The sequence below is a fragment of the Copadichromis virginalis genome, linkage group LG6 (genome assembly GCF_057382275.1).
Source record: "Copadichromis virginalis isolate Kocher_CV1m ecotype Utaka linkage group LG6, C_Virginalis_male_GT1.1, whole genome shotgun sequence".
Lineage (NCBI taxonomy): Eukaryota > Metazoa > Chordata > Actinopteri > Cichliformes > Cichlidae > Copadichromis > Copadichromis virginalis.
The window spans coordinates 24,818,757-24,838,013 of record NC_140623.1 but is presented as its reverse complement, the minus strand read 5'-3'; the positions used below and the strand labels follow the sequence as shown (position 1 = coordinate 24,838,013).

General features: G+C 43.1%; 2 protein-coding genes and 1 pseudogene across 2 annotated transcripts; 1 reads left to right on the top strand and 2 right to left on the bottom strand.

Annotated features, from left to right (window-relative positions):
- Nucleotides 1-1,087: 1,087 nt before the first annotated feature.
- LOC146707853 (uncharacterized) lies at nucleotides 1,088-3,459 on the bottom strand (annotated as a pseudogene).
- A 4,634-nt stretch (nucleotides 3,460-8,093) lies between these two features.
- Nucleotides 8,094-15,245, top strand: fbxo10 (F-box protein 10). Its single transcript, XM_085459404.1, has 11 exons — nucleotides 8,094-8,386; nucleotides 8,717-9,346; nucleotides 9,469-10,293; nucleotides 10,471-10,620; nucleotides 10,913-11,049; nucleotides 11,273-11,343; nucleotides 11,457-11,609; nucleotides 11,714-12,064; nucleotides 12,156-12,466; nucleotides 12,584-12,771; nucleotides 13,836-15,245. Exons 2-11 carry the CDS (start codon nucleotides 8,762-8,764, stop codon nucleotides 14,014-14,016), a joined length of 2,952 nt encoding a protein of 983 aa, XP_085315530.1. The 5' UTR covers nucleotides 8,094-8,386; nucleotides 8,717-8,761; the 3' UTR covers nucleotides 14,017-15,245.
- On the bottom strand, nucleotides 15,226-19,247 carry polr1e (RNA polymerase I subunit E). The gene is made up of 12 exons (XM_085459412.1): nucleotides 19,166-19,247; nucleotides 18,823-18,926; nucleotides 18,660-18,736; nucleotides 18,494-18,579; nucleotides 18,322-18,377; nucleotides 18,080-18,224; nucleotides 17,873-17,983; nucleotides 17,603-17,699; nucleotides 17,385-17,515; nucleotides 17,212-17,293; nucleotides 15,667-15,798; nucleotides 15,226-15,477 (listed from the first exon to the last, which is right to left on the bottom strand). The coding sequence occupies exons 1-12, from the start codon at nucleotides 19,239-19,241 to the stop codon at nucleotides 15,312-15,314; spliced, it is 1,263 nt and encodes a 420-aa protein (XP_085315538.1). The 5' UTR covers nucleotides 19,242-19,247; the 3' UTR covers nucleotides 15,226-15,311.
- Nucleotides 19,248-19,257: the final 10 nt, after the last annotated feature.

Below are 19,257 nucleotides of genomic sequence, written 5' to 3'. Positions count from 1 at the left end.
GTTGCCACTTTATTTCCTGAATGGAAACAACGGTGTATTATCAGTGCACAGGCTCGCCATACACCACTCCGCACAGCACACTCTCGTATGGCTACGGCAGACTGGCAGCGATTACTGCAGCCAGCCTCACCTAACCAGCCACACCAAAAGGGGGGGCGCTGTTTCCCCATTACACTGATATTTGTGGCAAGTGGAATAATACCACATAAACACTGTTACACGTACACAAGAATTTCATGCTCTGGCTCACCTTTGGTTGAAACCCATACTGGAATAATGGAAGATGTGTGAGTGTTGTCAACATTCTGTGTGACTCTGTTAGAAGTTGCTTCACTTGTTGTTGGTGTGACACTGTCGTCTTGTGAGACGTCTGAGTTCATTTGTCTTGTCCTGTCACTGTTCTTGCTTTGATTTCTCCTTGTTCTCTCTTCCTTAGTACGATTGTCATGAAGACATGTTGGATGCCTTTTATTACATGTGTCACAGGTTTCTCTGCTTTCACAATCCTTGGAGCAATGACCAGATTTCAGATAGCCAAAACATAACTTTTTGTCTTGAGCAAACTTTAGTTTCTAGAATGCTCTCACTTTTGAACCTTCTACACTTAAGTAGGCTGTGACCCGACCTTTCACAGTACACACAACTAGCACTAACAGTTCTTTCATTTGAGTTAATTGCTAGCACCTTTGCTACATTGCTTCTGTTCCCCTTCAATTTCACTTGGCTTGAGAGCAAAGAGAGATGTTATAGGATTACAGGCACTTCAAACCCCTTCATTTGCAACATGGCTGTCTTGCAGCAGCAAAGGAAGTCAGCAAATGCTTGAAGTTCCATACTGCCTTTAGAGCTTATCTTAGGCCATGTGCCAAGTTTGTATCTGAAGGCCTTGGCTACGAGGAAGGGATTCCCATACCTCTCTTTGAGAACTGCCCATGCTGCATAGTATGCAGCCTCTGTGCCAAGTGGGAAGTAGCCTTCTATTGCCTTACTTGCACGTCCACTTACATATTTTCTCAGGTAATAAGTCTTCTCTTCAACTGGTATATTTTTCCTGTCGATCAGAGTCTGAAAGGAAATTTTCCAATCATTATATCTGATAGGATTGCCACTGAATATTGTTGGCTCTGGTACCAGAAGACGACTTGCATTAAGAGACACTGCAAATGCTTTAACCAGATCTTCTGTGTTCACCTTTCGTTGCGGTGGCGAGGAACACCGTTTGATATGCTGGTCATTTTTTCAGACTTGACTTCATTTTTCTTCTCAGATCTGTGGTGAAGTAGGTTGTATATTTCTTCATCTGAACATTCACTTTATTCATACACCTGCTGTCGAGCCTTTGCTGCAATCAGCTTTTTTACAGTAACAAGTCGTTCTACTTCTAGAGCCTTTTGTCTTTGTGCTATTTCTGCTTCTTGTCTTTCAGTTTTCTTCATATGGATATCTTGTTCAAGCAGAACTTGCAGAGCAGCCTCATTTGCTGTAACTTCAGCAGCTGCATCTTGTCTTTTAGCTGAGAGCCTGCTGGAGTGTCTGGAGGAAACCCTTGAATGAGAAGAGAGGTTAGTGTGGTGTGACTTGACACTCATCCTGTCTGAGGCTAACTTAGGCATAGACTCAGTCTCCTTCCATTGTTCATCCCTACTTTCCACATCTGAGGCTATTGACTTAGGTAAAGACTCAGTATCCTTCCAATGTTCTTCATCTCTTTGAACCTCCACTCTACTTGGGCTTGGGCACTTTCTTACAGATTCAACAATTGTCTTTGTTATGGCTTCACACATATCCATCCTCCATCTTGTGTCATTATCTGGAAATTCAATACGTCTCAACTCAACCATTCACAACCTTAGAAGCACTCAGAACCTTGGAAACATGTTCTTGTAGCAGATCCTTTGAGCACTGACCATCTATAGCTCCTTTGGCATCCTTAATGACAACGTTGACACTGCAGGTCTTAATGCTCAATTCCGATTTTTTGTCTGCTTGTTCACACCACAAATAAAATGTGACAGCAAACGCGCTCTAGTATGAACCCTCAAAGCGGCCCACATGCGCAAAAGAAGACATCACACACAATGCGCTCTGTTTAGACCCAGACCAAAACAGTACTGTTTGACTGATGGCCCTTACTATAAAGACTTATTTCTGACTTTACGTTTCCCAATTTTTCTTTAAGTTATAAAGTTATTTTTTTATTTACATATGGCCTAATAATGATCCTAATTGCTGTTTTAGAGAGGAGATTGTCATGAACCGAAGTTCCACGCACAAGCTGGACCCAGGAGCAGAACACACACACAGTGGTACGAGAGAACAAAAAATAAACTTTATTATAACTGAGGGTGTCCCGGGAGGGTAGAAGGGAAAAAACGCACGGAACCAGAGAAACCGAGGAACCGGGAGGCGAGTCGCGCTGGAACGCCGAGAGCGGGACCGTGGGAGGCTGAAACAGAAAAAGGATTATTGGGGTGCGGGGAAAACGGCAGCATACGAGGGGAGGTAGAGTACGCGTCTTACGATGATAGCGGGGCCGAGGGAACCGGAGGGAGGGGTGAGGGTCCGTGGGGAGAAGCTCCAGAAAGGTCGAGGCGGCTGGGGCTGATCGGGATCCAAATTCCAGACGGGCAGGTGGACAGGCTGGTGGCTCAAACACGCCGAGCTGTGATCTGAGTACACAGGGCAGAGTTAGTGTTAGTTCACACGGATAGGTTTGCATGGCTTTCCCGCAGGTGTACGTTACCGCTGAAGGACGACTACGGACTGGCGTGGAGCAGCAGGCTGGGCAGGATTAAATAGTCCACCTGGTGATCGCCTGGGATGGGATGCAGGTGTGGAGTTAGCAGCCACGCCCACGGGAGTGGGCATCCCATCAGCACCTCGGACGCCGGGCCGCGGACCATGACAGGAGATTATACAGTACAAATAAAAGGTCCACGTTTCTCCAACGCTGTCTTCCCAACATTTTCACTGGATGGCCAAGAAGCATTCACAATGTCTTCTCGTGCACTTCTCCGGCGCTGATAATTGGCGTCTAACTTGTGTCAGTGACGTAAAAGACGGATTTAATGCGACATGACCGTTCAACAGCAGTCGCTTTCTAAAACATCAGATATGTATCGGATTCAGTACCACATACAAAAGTGACCCAGATTGGATTTGAAAATATCGGATTTGTGCTGTTCACACTGTCATACCATGATAGGATATGGGTCGCATAGGTTCAAAAAAGTCAGATTTGATGCGCTTTTGCCTGCAGTGTGAATGTAGCCTATGTGCTTATCGTACAGTTCTTTGCCCTTTTCCGTCAACGTACGGACTCGTTGGCTCTGTCGTGCTCTTTGTGATAGTAGAAACATCATCAGCTGTGCCTTCAACTGCTTGTAGTTGCTCATCTGCAGAAAATTGTTCCACATCACCCTTTTCACTGATTTCTGGATTAGTCTCAAACTCTGCCATTGTTGGAGGTTTTTTTTTTTTAATTTGTATACTTAGCCTTAATGTAAACGTTAATGCAGCAGCTTAAATTTGATTTGGTAGTTGAGGAGCAAATGAATATTAATCTCAGCTTACTGTTACAACTTTAAAGCACAGTAATTACTGTTACTTTTTAAACATCACTTAACATGTATGTCACCTTAGCTATAAGTCACCATTACATATCTTGTCCAAGCCAGTAATACTGTTTCTTACAGCAACTGCTGAAACCCACCATATGCACAATGTACAGGTTACTCATCACACATTAATTTAACACCGTATGAATACCAGTCACTTAAACAGTAGAAATGTAAACAGTGAGAAAAAATGATTTCAGTCCTTTGCTCATTTATAACATAATGGACCCAAAATAAATAAATGTACAAAAAATATGTCATTCTGTAACAATTGATTTAAATAGACCTCTAATGCATTTGCCATATCTGGCTTTTTGACATGTATTACTGAACAATCCCAACAGTCAGGAAGGAGTTTTCTTCAGTATCCAAAACTTGCTACAAACAGTGTAGGGTAACAGGTAATCAATACGGAACAAATCTCTCTTGCTCATAATTCGATAGGAACATTTCTATGATCACCAAAGTGGTTCTGGTTACCTGGCATGGAGATTGAAAACTGTGCAGTGCAACTCTACTGAAGATAAGATAAGATAAGATAAGATAACCTTTATTAGTCCCACACGTGGGAAATTTGTTTTGCAGATGCAGAAACCAAGGTCAGCTTTTCAAGACAGCCCCAAAATTCTTCACAACTTGTGTTCAAATGCGAGACAGTTGTCAGGTGATGACTGCAAGGAAGCTATGTCAGTGATGAGGCACTCAACTGACATGAAACTGTCAAAGAGAAAATGAAGGTGACATTTCAACATAGGCAAAAAGTGATTCAAGATCCAGCCACAGCTTCTTCTGTCCTGGACCTTTTCCCAAGATTTCTGGATACACCTGGCTTGGTAAGGCATAAAATGGTTTACTGACAGCTTTGTGGTTCCTTTGTTTGTTTGCCCTGGGAACAGCAAGGGCCAAACTGTCTCAAGACATCAGTGCAGCAAAGCAAGTACACGGCAGAAGAATCCATGGCCACTTCCTAGACAGTTGCATGTAGCAGGGCATCAAGGCCATCAGCAACTACAAGAAGAAGACACCTGGGGTTGATGGCGACGCCTCGCTAACAGATGCACTGAACAACGCACGGTTTGATGCTCAGAATGACATATTGGTGAGGAAGCCCAGAGGAGCAAATTTTAGCAGAATGCTCAGTCTTTTGCACAACCCACTGGCATTGTCACACTTTCTGTGTCTGCACTGCCATGTGTCTGTATCATTTTGTTTTTTCTGGTGTTACACTGTCTTTGTCTTGTTTTGTTTTTTTCAATTTTTGCACACTTGCCCTCTATGTAGCCCCGTGTTGATTGTCTGTTACATGTTATATGTAGCACCACAGTCTTGGAGGAACGTTGTACATACTGCACATGGTTGTATTGTGGTCGTATTGTCGTATTGTACTTCTGTTCTACTTCTGCACATGGTTGAAATGACAATAAAGCCACTTGACTTGACTTGACTTCCAGTTTGGATGCAGTACTAGCTCTACTTTTAAGATTAGGCTTAAAACTGGGGAATTCCCATGATGTATTCATTTCTTCTTCAGTCATCTTTCTCAATCACTATGTGTTAATAGAGATCTCTGCATTAAATCATACTTGTTATTAATCTCTGTCTCTCTTCCACAGCATGTATTTTATCCTGTCTTCCTTCTCTCACCCCAACCGGTCGCAGCAGATTGCTGACCCTTCCTGAGCCTGGTTCTGCTGGAGGTTTCTTCCTGTTAAAAGAGAGTTTTCCCTTCCCACTGTCACCAAAGTGCTTGCTCATAGGGAGTCATATGCTTGTTGGGTTTTTCTCTATATAATAATAATGGATTACATTTATATTGCGCTTTTCGAGACCCTCAAAGCGCTTTACAATTCCACTATTCATTCACTCTCACATTCACACACTGGTGGAGGCAAGCTAAAGTTGCAGCCACACCCTGGGGCAGACTGGCAGAAGCAAGGCTGCCATATCACGCCATCGGCCCCTCTGGCCAACACCAGTAGGTGGTAGGTGAAGTGTCTTGCTCAAGGACACAACGACCAAGACAGACAGAGGAAGGGATCAAACCGGCAACCTTCCAGTTACAAGATGACCTTCCCAATCCCCTGAACCACGGTCGCAATACTACAATAATATGTGTATTATTGTAGGGTCTACGTTACAATATAAAGCGCCTTGAGGGAACTGTTGTTGTGATTTGGCGCTGTATAAATAAAACTGAAAAATTCATATTTTGTAGTAGGAAAGTTGCTGCCACTCAGGCTGAAACTATTTTTTAATACGACTTTTCACTTGATAAGCTTTTCTTTGAAACCTTCACGTCTGCCTTCCTAACACTCCTCTCAGTGGCTTTAGTCGTCATAGCAACCGGTCCCCGCAGGTGCACTGTGAAGTCATGTTTTCTCTTTCAGGTTTTATGTTATGATACCACAGTTTTGTCCGTTTCCATATGTATGTAGAGCCTATGGAGACGGGTATTCAGCTTACACAAGCGTGCTCCCGTGCCGTTCTTTTGAAATCCAACAAGGAATAGTTTGGCATAGGCTGAACGCTGATTGGTTAATAAGTGGGCCAAAGCAGACCCGAGAAACACGATGAAGCTACCATGTGCTCATGTCCTTATCTTTCACAATAAAAGCCCCAGAGTCCTGAATGCTTTACAGTTTGACTGGAGCCATCATCCTGATAAGAAGCTGAATTTAATAGCTTACAAAGGTGAAGAGATTTGCAAGAGATTCTGGGGTATACATAAGAACCACATTATTGATTTAGAGTTATGAAATGAAAGACAGTAAATGATGTAACAGATTGGTGGCAGATGGAAGGGCATTAAAAGTGGTAATCTTTCTAAAGACAAGAGCAATATTAAATGTCAACAGGGTAACTGACTGAAATTAATATTTACCACATGTCAGAATAATTTATTAAATAAAATGTCTATTTGTGGTTGAGGTTCTGATCAAAATGTTTCAACAGTGACATCTGCAGGCTAGATGAGGTAGGGCAAGTCATGTGATTGTGCAGACAAGACTGGACTCTCACCTCTTCGGGATGTGATCTCTTACATGAATATAATGGACTTCCGTTTTTTCCATGCTAATACTTATTCTATAAGCTGTGAAGGACTGTTAAATTAGGAGAGAATGGATTTTGAATGGTGCATTAATCAGCAACAAAGCACTGCTGTGGGAAGGAAAGTGCTGCTTTTGTGGCAGAGTTGCAGGCCTCTCTGCCATAGCATTGGCACTGGATTTTGATATTGACAATGGACTGCTTCACTGTTATTTTGGTTGTGTATTGTGATAGTCTATCCAGTGATGTAAACACCAGTCCAAACTGTAACTTATCAAATAAAAAAAAGCATCTAACACATGAGAGAGAAAGAGACTGGTGGATGAGCTACAATGGCTTACATCAACAGAGAGAGAACTTTACTTTCATTAACCTATATTAATAGAAACTGCCTATACATTCAGAAAGAAAAAATGAAAGGTTTTTCTACTTTTGAGTGGAAATAAACAATGTACTTACTGTATTAAGTCCTTTCATCCTCATGCTAACCCTTTACTCACATTCTGTGCAGCCAGAAGCTACCAGAAAAACATCCATTAATTAGAGAGAACCTATTTGTTAACAGTTCAGTTTTTGTCCGCTCAGTGTGCAAATATCTCATAAACAGAGAAGCCATGCAAGTTCAGAGTGACCAAAACTCCACACTCCAGACTCAAACAAAGTAAAACATCATGCCCGTGTCACATGATATGCCATTCACACCAGTATACAACGCAAAGAAAAAAGAAAAAAAAAAGAAAATTTCTTCATCCTCTTCTCAATAACTGCTAATTTTATATATATTAGCCAGTATGTAACTGGTTAGGTAACAAATGATAACTTAATAAATGCTGTCTTTTACTGTTTTAGGAAAGAAAAACGCATTTAGTCTCACATTTGCTTCACTATTTATTTTGATAACTGATAATAAAACCTAAAGCAATATTTCTCACAGACTGCCAGAATAGGCCTATTGTTAAAGAGGCCCACTGACAATACTGTAACAGAATTAGCTAAAGGTGTGTTGAGTTTAGGCAATGGAAACCACAGGCATTATGGTTGGTAACCTACTGCTAGCTTTCTGTTTAATTTGTTCTGTTTTAAAACTTGCATCGTTGCATAACAAATAATCATATTTAGGCCTATGTTAAATTCCTTATGATTGTTCTGTCATTTTGCACATTTCAACAACAATTAAAACAGTTAGTATGTTTAAAAAAAAATACACTGTCAGGTTGCTGGGTTTTTTTTGTTGTTGTTGTTATTTCTCTCCAGTGCACTAGAAAGTAATGATAATAGTTTTGGTAAATGAAGAATGCACAAAGGATTTTTTTAATTGATAATATATAGTTAATATTGGGGTGCTGAGGTGGGATTAGCGGGGGGGCACCAAATTAAATTCCACTTAAGGCACCATAAAACCTTGGCCCGGCTCTGAATTTGGGGTCTAACTAGTTAACGTTCTTCCCTATACTTCAGCTTCCCCTTGGATGCACCAAGGGGAAGCTGAAGTAAACGCCCACTTTTGGGAAGCGGAAGATGGGGATCTTGGGTTTCTTGCTGTAAACTGTAAGCAATCGTCTGAACTCCATTTATTTCGATGGTACATCTGCAGTAATTATGATAGCTGTGAACTCCGGAGGATGCGAGGACAAAGTCAGTGTCGCAGGCATGCAACGCCGGATAGATGGCTTGTCTAAACGTCGAGCCGACATGTGTTGACTATGGCAAACTGGTAAAAGGTAAGGACGTTTGGGCTAGCGTTAGTTACGCCGCTAGCTAACCGCGTTTAACTGTAGCAAACTTTCAGGGCAATATTACAGGCCCTTAGTGGAGATATCGTTTACCGCTACGCAAAATGAACAGTGAGATTACATAATTCATATCTAGTTTTCGCTGTATTTTGTTTTTCGGCTAAAATTAACGCTGGTCGTGGCGCCATTTGGTGTTGATGTGCGAATATTAAAAACGAAACGCAGTTGAATATCCTGTTGGGTAATATTGTTGTGTAACGGTTTGCGCTTCCTGTTGCCTTGAAATGCGCGTGCGTGTGCACGTGTGTCTGTCTCCAGGTATCCCTCCCATCGCGGTGCTAACCAGCCGGCGTCTCTGCTGCCATGGAGGTGGGCAGCCTCCCCGTGGAGCTGTGGAGGGTTATCTTAGCCTATCTCCCTCTCCCTGACCTGGGCCGCTGCTGCCAGGTGTGCCGTGCCTGGCGAGAGCTCATCCTCTCTCTGGATAACACCCGCTGGAGACAGCTCTGCCTGGGCTCCCCTGAGTGCCGACATCCCAACTGGCCTAGTCAACCTCATCTGGAGCCCCCTTCGTGGAGAGAGGCCCTGAAACAACATGCCCTTGCCACCCGCACCTGGACTCAAAATGGTCCAGAGCTCCAGTCCTCCGCCTGCCTTCTCTTCTTCCGTCGTCGGAAAGATCGCAGGGTTTGGCACGTGGGGCCGGGATGTGAGTTTGAGACCCTGCGCGGAGCCCTTGGGGTGGTGGGGCCTTACGACCGAGTGGTGCTCCATCCAGGGGTGTATGAGGAGCAGGCTGAGGTAGCGTTGAAAGTACCGGTGGAGCTGGTTGGGTTAGGCCGACTGGGCGAGGTGGCCCTCCTAGTGTGTATGGAACAGCAGTGCCCTACTGCCAGGCTGTGTAATCTGGTGTTCATGCCACCCTGGTTCTCCACGGTTGTCTACAAGGTGCAGCTTGTTTCCTAAGAGTCTCAGAGTCAGATTGGCCTAGTCTATACACTCCTATAAACACAAGAGAAAATAGAATCTAATTATATTTCTTTGTTTCTTTCTGTCTTGCTCTCCTCTAGACATCCTGGGGACATGTCCAACTAGATAACTGCAACTTTGAGGGGGCTCAGCTGCAAATCCGCGGGCCAGGAACCTGCCAGGCTCGATTTTGCTCCTTCTCCCAGGGCAGCTCGGCACACTTGCTGGGAGTTGTCCTGAGTTTATTTGACAGCTGTGACTTCTCAGGAAGTGACACAGCTTCAGTGACTGTGGAAGGTCCCCCGGTCTCAGAAAGGAACTGGGCTTGTAAACATTTGGCAGCTCTGGCTAGGACGTTCTCATCATGTGGCCTATCTGAGCATAATGGTTCTCCCAAAGGACATCCGGCTGCCTCCACTGGTGGACATCAACCTCCAGGTGCTAATGTTAAAAAGGAGAGCATAACCATAGGTGACTGGAAGAGGAGAACAGGGGTAGATGCGGTATGTCAGAGGACAGTGATTGAAGATGGCTGGAGTGATGGTGAGCGCAGTGAGGGAGAGGAGAACAGAGACGAGTGGGGGGCCAACAACACCAAAAAGCAGTTTACACTGGAGTACAAAATCCCATGTGACCATCATGGCCTATCACATTTGCTCAACCCCCGGCCAGATGGCTCTCTTCCACTTTCCTCTTCCCCAGATCCCCCTTCTATGATCCCTGACCCTCTCACCCTACAGCAGGAATTAGACAGAGACCCGGAGGCTCACATGTTGGCAGCATCGACACTTGGCTGCATCCTCAGACGATGCCTCTTCAGGGACGGGAAGGGCGGTGTGCATTTGTCCAATTATGGACAAGCTCGACTGGAGGAGAATGTTTTTCGTAGCCTGAACTACGCCGTGCGCTGCATCCAAAACTCCACAGTTAATAATGTTCCTAGTAACTTTGCTTCATACAAATGGCATGCATCTGCGATTGTGTATTGTGTGTATTTGGGAAACATATCAAGTTAAAGTAGCTCGTATCATTAGTAATTTAGCATCAGTGTCCTATTCAAGCTGCTACTTGATCACCTTCCTTTTCTATCTCTCCTGCTTCAGATCGTAATGCTGAGAAACGAGGTCTGCGAATGTCGTGCGTCAGGCGTGTTTCTGCGCCTCTCTGCTCAGGGCCTCATAGCAGAAAACAACATTCACTCGAACGGGGAGGCAGGGCTGGATATCCGAAAGGGGGCTAACCCAACCATTGTGGTAAATGCCACACAATTGCTGATTGGATTCCAACTTTTTAAAGATGCAAGCAAACAAAAAATTTCCTGTGATAGCATGTCCCAGAGCCTTTCAGCAGCATGCCCAGATATCATGGATGAGGAGATTTTTGTTCATTACTTTTCTAACTTACTCAACTTAAGAGCTTAAGATGCATAAAACAGACAGACCCAGAGTATGAATATTTATGATTTCCAGAAATGATCTATTCAGGCTTTCCAGATGAAACTAATTTCCTCAGTCTTTTTATCCATTATCAACTATTAATCCACAGTGCAACAAAATACACAGTGGTTTGCGCTCTGGGGTTGTTGTCCTTGGAAATGGAAAAGGTTCAATTCGAAGCAATCAGATTTACAACAACAAAGAAGCTGGGGTATATATTCTCTTCAGTGGAAATCCCGTGGTAAGGTAGGTTGGAGTCTGCAAGCAATTAATTTGGATATTATTCACTGTGTTCGTGTTTATCTTGAGACTGGAATTGTTTAAAAAGATAGAAATCTGGATTTTTGTAGAAAGCCTACAGCAGAGCTAGCTTCTTTTTTTTTTCTTTTGACACCACTTTTCTGTTCTCCTATTCATCATTTGCTCCGTGGGAACTTTTATCCCCCCCTTTTTTTTCTTTCTTTCTCAGTGGGAATCACATCTTCCAGGGCCAGGCTGCAGGGATTGCTATAAATGAGAACGGCAGAGGAACGATAACAGGTGTGTCAGTGGATCTGCTCCATTGTCTTATCCAGATGAACACACAAATTGACAAATGGCTTCTTTGTGTTTCTCCACTAATGTACACAGATAATAACTAATTTTAATTCCAGAGAATGTAATTCGAGAGAACCAATGGGGCGGTGTGGATATCCGCAGAGGAGGCGACCCTATCTTACGGAACAACTACATTTGTTACGGCTACTCAGATGGTGTTGTGGTGGGAGAGAGAGGACGTGGACTTATTGAGGGAAACCAGGTTTTTTGTATGTATTATTTATCTCTTAGAGGCTTCATTGTGTTTAATAGCTCATTTTCAACACCCCTGACTCAGAACAGTTTCAGTTCCCTCTTTCTCTGACTCCTTCAGGTAACAAAGGCTGCGGTGTGTGGGTTATGTCATCCAGCCTCCCACAGCTCCTAAGCAACTACATCATCCATAACTGTATGTATGGGCTGGCAGTGTTCTGCAGGAAGGACCCAGAGAACATTGAGGTCAGGGAGGGAAACTGGCCTGGGCAGGAAGGAATCGCTGGAGAAGGAGGCGGTGCAGACAGGAGGGGTGTAGAAGGAGAGGGACGTGAAGGGCAGGAGAACTTTAATGAAGAAGGTGAACTGTTTGCCTGGGACAGTGACCTGGACAGTGAAGATGAGCGCCACTCTGCTCGCCGCTCTATTAGCGTGGCCCTGGTGGAGAGCAACTGCATGAGCTACAATGGAGGTACTAAATTGATCTGTTTCATCAAATGCCGATAGAACGGGAGAATGAAAGACTGTTTGTCATTTCTCCATCTGTTTGTCCCTTCCTATAGCAGTTGGTCTGTATGTGAAGAGCACTGAGGCCCTGAATGTTTTCGCTAACCTGATAAACTGTAACCGTGGCCTTGGCATTGCCGTGCTGCAAAGCAGTCAGCTGACCCGACTTGCTACAAACTGCATTCTGGAAAATGGTCGAGGTGGTGTTGCGGTGGAGAAAGACTGCAGAGTGGAGCTTCGTGGTAATGGCATCTATGAAAACAGTGGCTATGGTGTCAGTTTCAGTGGTAATGGGCAGATTGTGGAGAATGATGTTGTTGGGAACCGTGGATGTGGAATCCAGGTCTGTGGAACTGCCGATATCAAGGTGGGATGGACTGAAGATCTCCAAACCTACTATTAGACCTGCATATTGTAGCTGTTTACTTTTATATTAACCATAACTTTATTACATTTGAGTTTTTAATAATTTTTTTGTCTTCAGGTAATGCGCAATCGTGTCCAACCCTCACAAGGCTGTGGGATTGCCGTGCTAGGGCCAGTTAAAGGTGTTGTCCATGACAACATCTTGTTCCAGGGTCACCGTGACAACAGAAAAGCGTTGCTACATATGGATCCTGGCAATGAGAGCTGTGTGCTGCGGAACAATAGCATTCTCAGGCATGATGACAGGTAATCAGTAGGCCCATTAAAAACTGGCAGACATTCAGTAGACCAGGGGTCTCCAACTCCAGGCCTCAAGGGCCGGTGTCCTGCAGGTTTTAGATCAACACACCTGAATCAAATGATTAGTTCATTACCAGCCTCTGGAGAACTTCAACACAAGCTGAGGAGGTAATTTAGCCATTTGAATCAGCTGTGTTGGATCAAGGACACATCTAAAACCTGCAGGACACCGGCCCTCGAGGCCTGGAGTTGGAGACCCCTGCAGTAGACCATCAGTGGAATTAGTGTCGTCACTTTCTATCGCTTCTGCTGTCTGTGCAGTGTCTAATAAATTACTAATAAATAGTAAGTGATCTGAGTAAAAAATTACTCAGATCTGCAGGTTAACTTAAAGAACTTTTTGAGGTCATTGCTTTTAGTAGGAAAGCAGTGGCTTCGTGGTGTAGTGATCACATTTTCCTTACATGTGAAATGATCCCCCAGTTCAAGACCTAGAGCCCAACCTCAGAGGTTAGAAGATGGTGTACTTGGAGAAGTACTAAGGCAGGCCATCTAAATATCAGGATACCGCTTGAATCAGTTGCTGCTGCCTCATCTTATTAACTTGAGTTCTGTGTTTGGGGTTTGGCTCCTTAGAGGCTTTAGTCCTTGGTTCTTTACCGTGTTGGTAGTGCGTCCCACCACACTGCAGTTCTTTTACTGGTTTTATTACCTCAGTGGAGAGCAGTGGTTGTTTTTCTTAATCACATTCCCTCTCTATTTATTAGCTTTGCTGGGCTGGACCCATACATGTACTGCTACAGTTTACTCTAATAGCAACGTTTTTGAATGAAGCAGGTTTTTATGAGAAGAAAAAGCTCTAAAAATTCACCGTTTACTCAGAATTGTATAACAGTCAGTGACAGCTAGCTAGTGACATAAAAAATGGTGTGCAGCTTAAAGGTTATTTCCCTCAGGAACTGCTGAAGATGAAAATGGTTTTTAAAAAAAAACAAATCGGGGTGGGGTGAAAAATAATCTTAAAGGGCACCTCCCAATTGCTGTTTACCCTTTCTCTCTTCATTTCATAGCTGTACATCTGTTCCCCCCTGGGTTATGGAAAACCCTCCTCCTCGCCCACTGGCCAGCTCCCCTGCTGGTCTCTCTTCATCCCAGTATCCCTCTGGACTTGGAATTTCCGTGACCACCAGGATCAGCGCAACTGTGGAAAGTGGTTGCCACAGCGGCAGCATGTTTTGCAGCATCCTGTGAATACTGGCAAGAACTTACAAGCCAATATGATAGCCAGGGTCAGGAGGTCAGCATCGGGTTGCACCTTAACTGCTGTAAACCATACACGTGGGGCACTGACTGTCAAAATAAGGGTTCGGTTAATTGTCCAAGTAGCTGGAGACGGCAACTGAAACATTAAAGGAGCCATCCACCCTCATTTTTATTAAGGTGGAAGAAGATTTTGAAAATCTGAAATTAGACTTTTGTACTTCTACGATTAAAATGCTACTGTACTCATAAAACGTGGGCTATTGAAAACCGAAGCTGGAGTACAAGACATTCATACTTCTTTGGAATCTGTTTGAGACTAGAGCTTTGCCTAGTTTATCATTAGCTCATTTACTGCAGACTTGTTTGGTAGTCTTATTTTTGCTTATAGGGACTCGCTGGTTAGGAAGTGCACATTTCTAAATCCTAGCAGGAGTCAAAGGCTTCAGAAATGGTGGCTTTTACAGTGGGTCAAAGTAAAGCTGTGCCTTGGTTGACTATTTAAGGGATGCTGTAGCGAGGGAAGGTGTATTCATAGCGTGAGGGCTTTTATGCAATTAAGCCAAAATTAAGATTCTGTCTCTTTCTGTCCTGTTTGTTGGCGGGTCTCTTCTTGCGTAATGTCCTCTATGGTTTTTAAAACTTAATGCACTTCAGCTTTTGAGACATCTCATTATTTCAGATCCTGTCAACATGCTGCACAGAAAACTAAACAGATGTCTGCATATGATTATGCAAAAAAAACTGTTGGTAGTCTAAGCTTTATAGTTCCATTTGTAGTCCACCTGCACTTAAGTTCGACCAACCAATCACATTTGAGTAGGTTTCGGTTTCAGAAGAGGGTTCGCATTTGCTGAAATATAATCTCACAACCATCCACTATTGTCTGACGACAGTTTAGCTTTTGTAACAGCTTATTTAATTTGTCTGCATTTGTAAAAAATAAATCAAAAGCAAAAAAAAGACCAGCAGACAGAAGAGAGAGGCAGTTATCCAGATATCCTGTCCACACACTCAGAGAAGGGGAAGATATGTAGTGTGCAACATGTGATGTCTACAAACGTGCCTATACGTTCCTGCTAGATGTTCTGTCATCTAGAATTTGTTTACAGCTCTTTAGTCTCTTTTTTTTTTTTTTTTTTCTTCTATCTTTAAATGTAAGTGTGTCACATACGCTTTGAAGTTCACTTTGTCTACAAAAGCATTAACAAACAAGCCTTGTTTAATGCAGCCATTTGTTTGATATTCATTTCTTTCTGTCCGGTTCTCGGTTCTCCTTCGCGTCCTCAGTGCATCTTTTTGCGTTTCCGTCTCTCAGTGAAGTGATCGTATTTGATCAGAGGCAGAACAAGGGCGGCCAGTCTGCTGTCATCTTGCAGTTCAATGTTATCACCCTTGCCTCGGGCTGGTTTCACCAAGGTCAGTCTCATTGACTTTGCGACTTCAGTCATCCTATAGGAGAGCACAAGAATCACAATAGTTTACAGTTTAAACAAAAACTACAGAGTAAAGAAGGAGGATAGTAGTATCTGTGGTTAAGTCCACATTATTGACTTCATTAATGATTTTACTCTTTATTTAAACAATGTATGAAATGTAAGAAACGATTTTTAAAGGCTTCCTTTTTATTCCCCTGCTTACCTTGCCTCAGTGATTCCCAGGTCACGATGCAGTAATGTGAGGTCAGCTGTCATGTTACCCATATGCAGCAGCAGAGCTAAGCAGTATGCTGCTAGTTTGACCCGCATTGACGACGACACCATGTTCTGGATTCTAAACAGAAAAGTAAAGAAAGTGTGTCGTTTGAAAAGAATCAGTGCAGCAACAACTATACTTTTGTGGTCAGATGTTTACATAAACTCATCATGGCCATGAATGTCTGCCATAAATAATTTGGTGATTTTTAAAAAAACAAAAAACAAAACAAAAAACACTTATTTGAACTGCTTTCCAGAGTGAAATGATAGTAAAGCACGCACCTTTAATAACTTATAGTTAAACAAAAATTAGGTGCACAAGTTTAAATTTGGGATTTTCTGAAATCCACACAGGTCAAAAGTATGCATACAGATTCAAATATACACACACATCCCCACTAATATTTGGTTAATGTCCCTTAGCAAGTTGTACTAATGAGATTTTTGGCAGCCCTCAAGAAGCTTCTGGCATAATTCTGGCTGAATATTTGACCACTCTTTTTGGTAGAAATGGTAAAGTTCACTTAAATTTGTTAGTTTCCTGGCATAGACCTGGCTTTAAAGCACACTGAACAAATTTAAACAGGGTTGAGTTGGGTTTTTGTTTTTTAAAAGGCAATTCCAGAGGCTTAATGTTAGCCTGCTTTATTCATGCTAAAACCAGTTTTAATGTGTGTTTGGGGCTTCTTTGTTGGTTGCCACCCTCTCAGTCCATGGCAATGAAAAAGGTGCTTCACTGTGGACAGTAATGCTGGTGTTCCAGCAGTTTGCAGTTCATGGCAGGCTTCAGCCATGGTGGTTTCTGGGTTGTTCCTGACTATCCTAGCTCACCTTCTCTCATATGAGGGTGACATTTTTGGCAAAGTGATGACAAATCAGCTGTTTAAACTGATGATGTTGGAATCTGTAGTTCTTTCGAGGGTCTCCAAGAAACTACAGATCTCCTTAGATCTTCAATTAGTTTCTTGGACTTTTGCATTATTCAATCCAGTTGGTGCTATCGAACAATCCCTTCTTATGCTGCAAAGAGAAACTAAAAGATGTAGTCAATCACGATCACTATCGAGAAGCTAATAGGTCTTAACTTTGTTAAAATACATTGTAGAACCTTTAACAACACTTACTAAATTATTTAAGTGAGTATCTATACATTTGACCCCATGTGGATTAGAGAAAATCCTAAATAAATTGAAACTTGTGCACCTAATTCTTGGTTTTTAAAATCATTAAAGGTGTATGCTGTACAATCATTCCACGCTGAGAAAAGAACAGTTCAAAGAAGTCATTAAAAGCCCAAAATTACCATGACATTCATGCTCATGATTCGTGTATATAAACTTCTTACAACTGTATATATTATTTAGCTTCCCTGTCTCGGTTTAGCATTTGGTAAATTTTTGAATTACTAATGAAATTATTAATTTAGTGAAACAAAATCAAATTCCAGATACATTTTTCTTCACTAGCTACATGTGTTTAACCACCATACCTGCCATTGTTGAAGGTCTCCACAGTGAACGTTTTAAACAGTTTGCCCTGGATGATGCGAGGGCAGCCTTCCTCTTGCCCAACTGTACATGCAAACATGAATTACTACAACCCTCTAATGGTGAAAGTTTGTATGCCACTTTCCACATCATAACACTAACAAAATTCACTCACACTTGCGGGTGACATTCCTCTCCCGAGCCAGTTTGAGGAGCAGAGAGAGGTAGAAAGCACAGCGTGCCGTTTTGTCTCGGTTTTCACTTTCAGTTGGCAGATTCTCTAGATGCTTCACAATACTCAGGCACCTTTAGGTTAAAGATAAAAACCACAAGATCAACCTCAAGTGCAAGAACACATTAATAAAATGTCTCTGAAGGTTTGGTTGCCTCTACCTTCCATCATCTTTCATCTTTTTCAGCTCTTCGGGGGTGAGTGCTGCCATTTTGGCACCACCCTGCTCCAAAGCACCAAACTCCACTGGGCTCAAGACTGCACATATTCGATTAAGGGTCACCTGAACAAAGTCTGGTACGGCTCTAGATAAAAACCTGCAAACACATGCATACGCTAGTACCCCAGCTTGATATCTGGGATTCAAATGGATTCCTTGCCTTCCTATTTCCATAAACACATTCCTCCTCCAGCACAGGAATAAAAGATACGCTCATCAAATGGATAGACGTCCTCTCGTTTGTCTGCGTTTGCATTGCAGGGGGGAAGGTGCAGAGCCAGGTCTCCTTGCGACTCTGCGTCAGCCACTTCTTGCTGCAAAGCTGTGCAGAGAGGGAAGGTTAAGAAAAAAAAACCTGGAGAGAGAAACATTCAACTTCCAGATTTCTCCTAGGAGAGGCATCCACTGTGCAGCTTACCTTCCAGACCCTTCTCGCCAATCACAGTGTTGGCAGCCTTTGCCACTGCTTGCTGAAGGGTTTCACTGCCCACCTGATTCAGCCTGCGAGAGCTCAGAGCTCTCTTCTGCTTGTTGGTACCAAAGGCCTCAATCAGTAAGTCAACCTGAAAGGGAAACATTAAAGGTAATAACAAGATATTCACATTACACATAATTAAGCACAGATGTCTTGTAATGGACAGACAGTAGCAGCAAATGCACCTTTTCTCTGTAGGTCTGAGTAGTGTCCTGGGGTTTTGCACTGTCTGTTGTCTCTCCTGGTGACAAAAGTCAGAAAAAGTGACTCTCAGAAGGCACACAAAGCATTCCTTCCACAGCTTCTGGTCTTTATGGGCAGTTAGAAATAGCAACAGATATGTTATAGGTCTCTTACCTGGTATAACTGGTTGCATGTTGAAGAGCTGAGCTTCATGCACCTCCATCGTCATGGTCTTCTTGTTCAAAACGCCCACATAATATCTAAAAAGATGCCAAACATCCTCCTTATCAATCTCCTCCTCGGTGACCATAACATGCCAAAATGTGCAGCAAAGACCTACTTGCAAAGATTATTGCACTTCATTGACCCCACTCCAAAGTTCTGCCCCACATAGGACAGTCTGTCTGACTCTGCAACCTAAATAAAAGAAACCAGGAAGAACACAGAGTATAGCAACATAGCCCGGAGAGTGCAGACACACGATAGATCCTCATCTTCCTCACCAGTATCCGCCTGGTCTTTTTCCTGGGGTTACTTTCCTCTGTGTTTTTAAACATGCTGAAATCCAGCTTGTCTTCATTTTGGACGCTGCCGTTGGAAAAGCGGACTGTGGGATTGAGACAGAAACACCGGGAATCAAAACCTCAAATGCGATCAAACCTCAATGACCGATGTGATTGTAGAGTGACACACGTGAGAGCCTCGGACACAACAACACAGTAGTGCCCACGTGTGCACCTAAATGCTTTAGAAATATAAACTCTACAAAGCCCAACCCAGAGTCATGTGTCATCATCATCATCCTCGTGAAAAATTCTACATAATAAACAAATGAGGACGACTCACCGACGACAGCTTTATCGGCTTCTTTCTCCTCTCCGCAGCACACAAACGAGCAGGAGGCGGCCATGACTGTTGTCATGATGAGTTTTCATGCA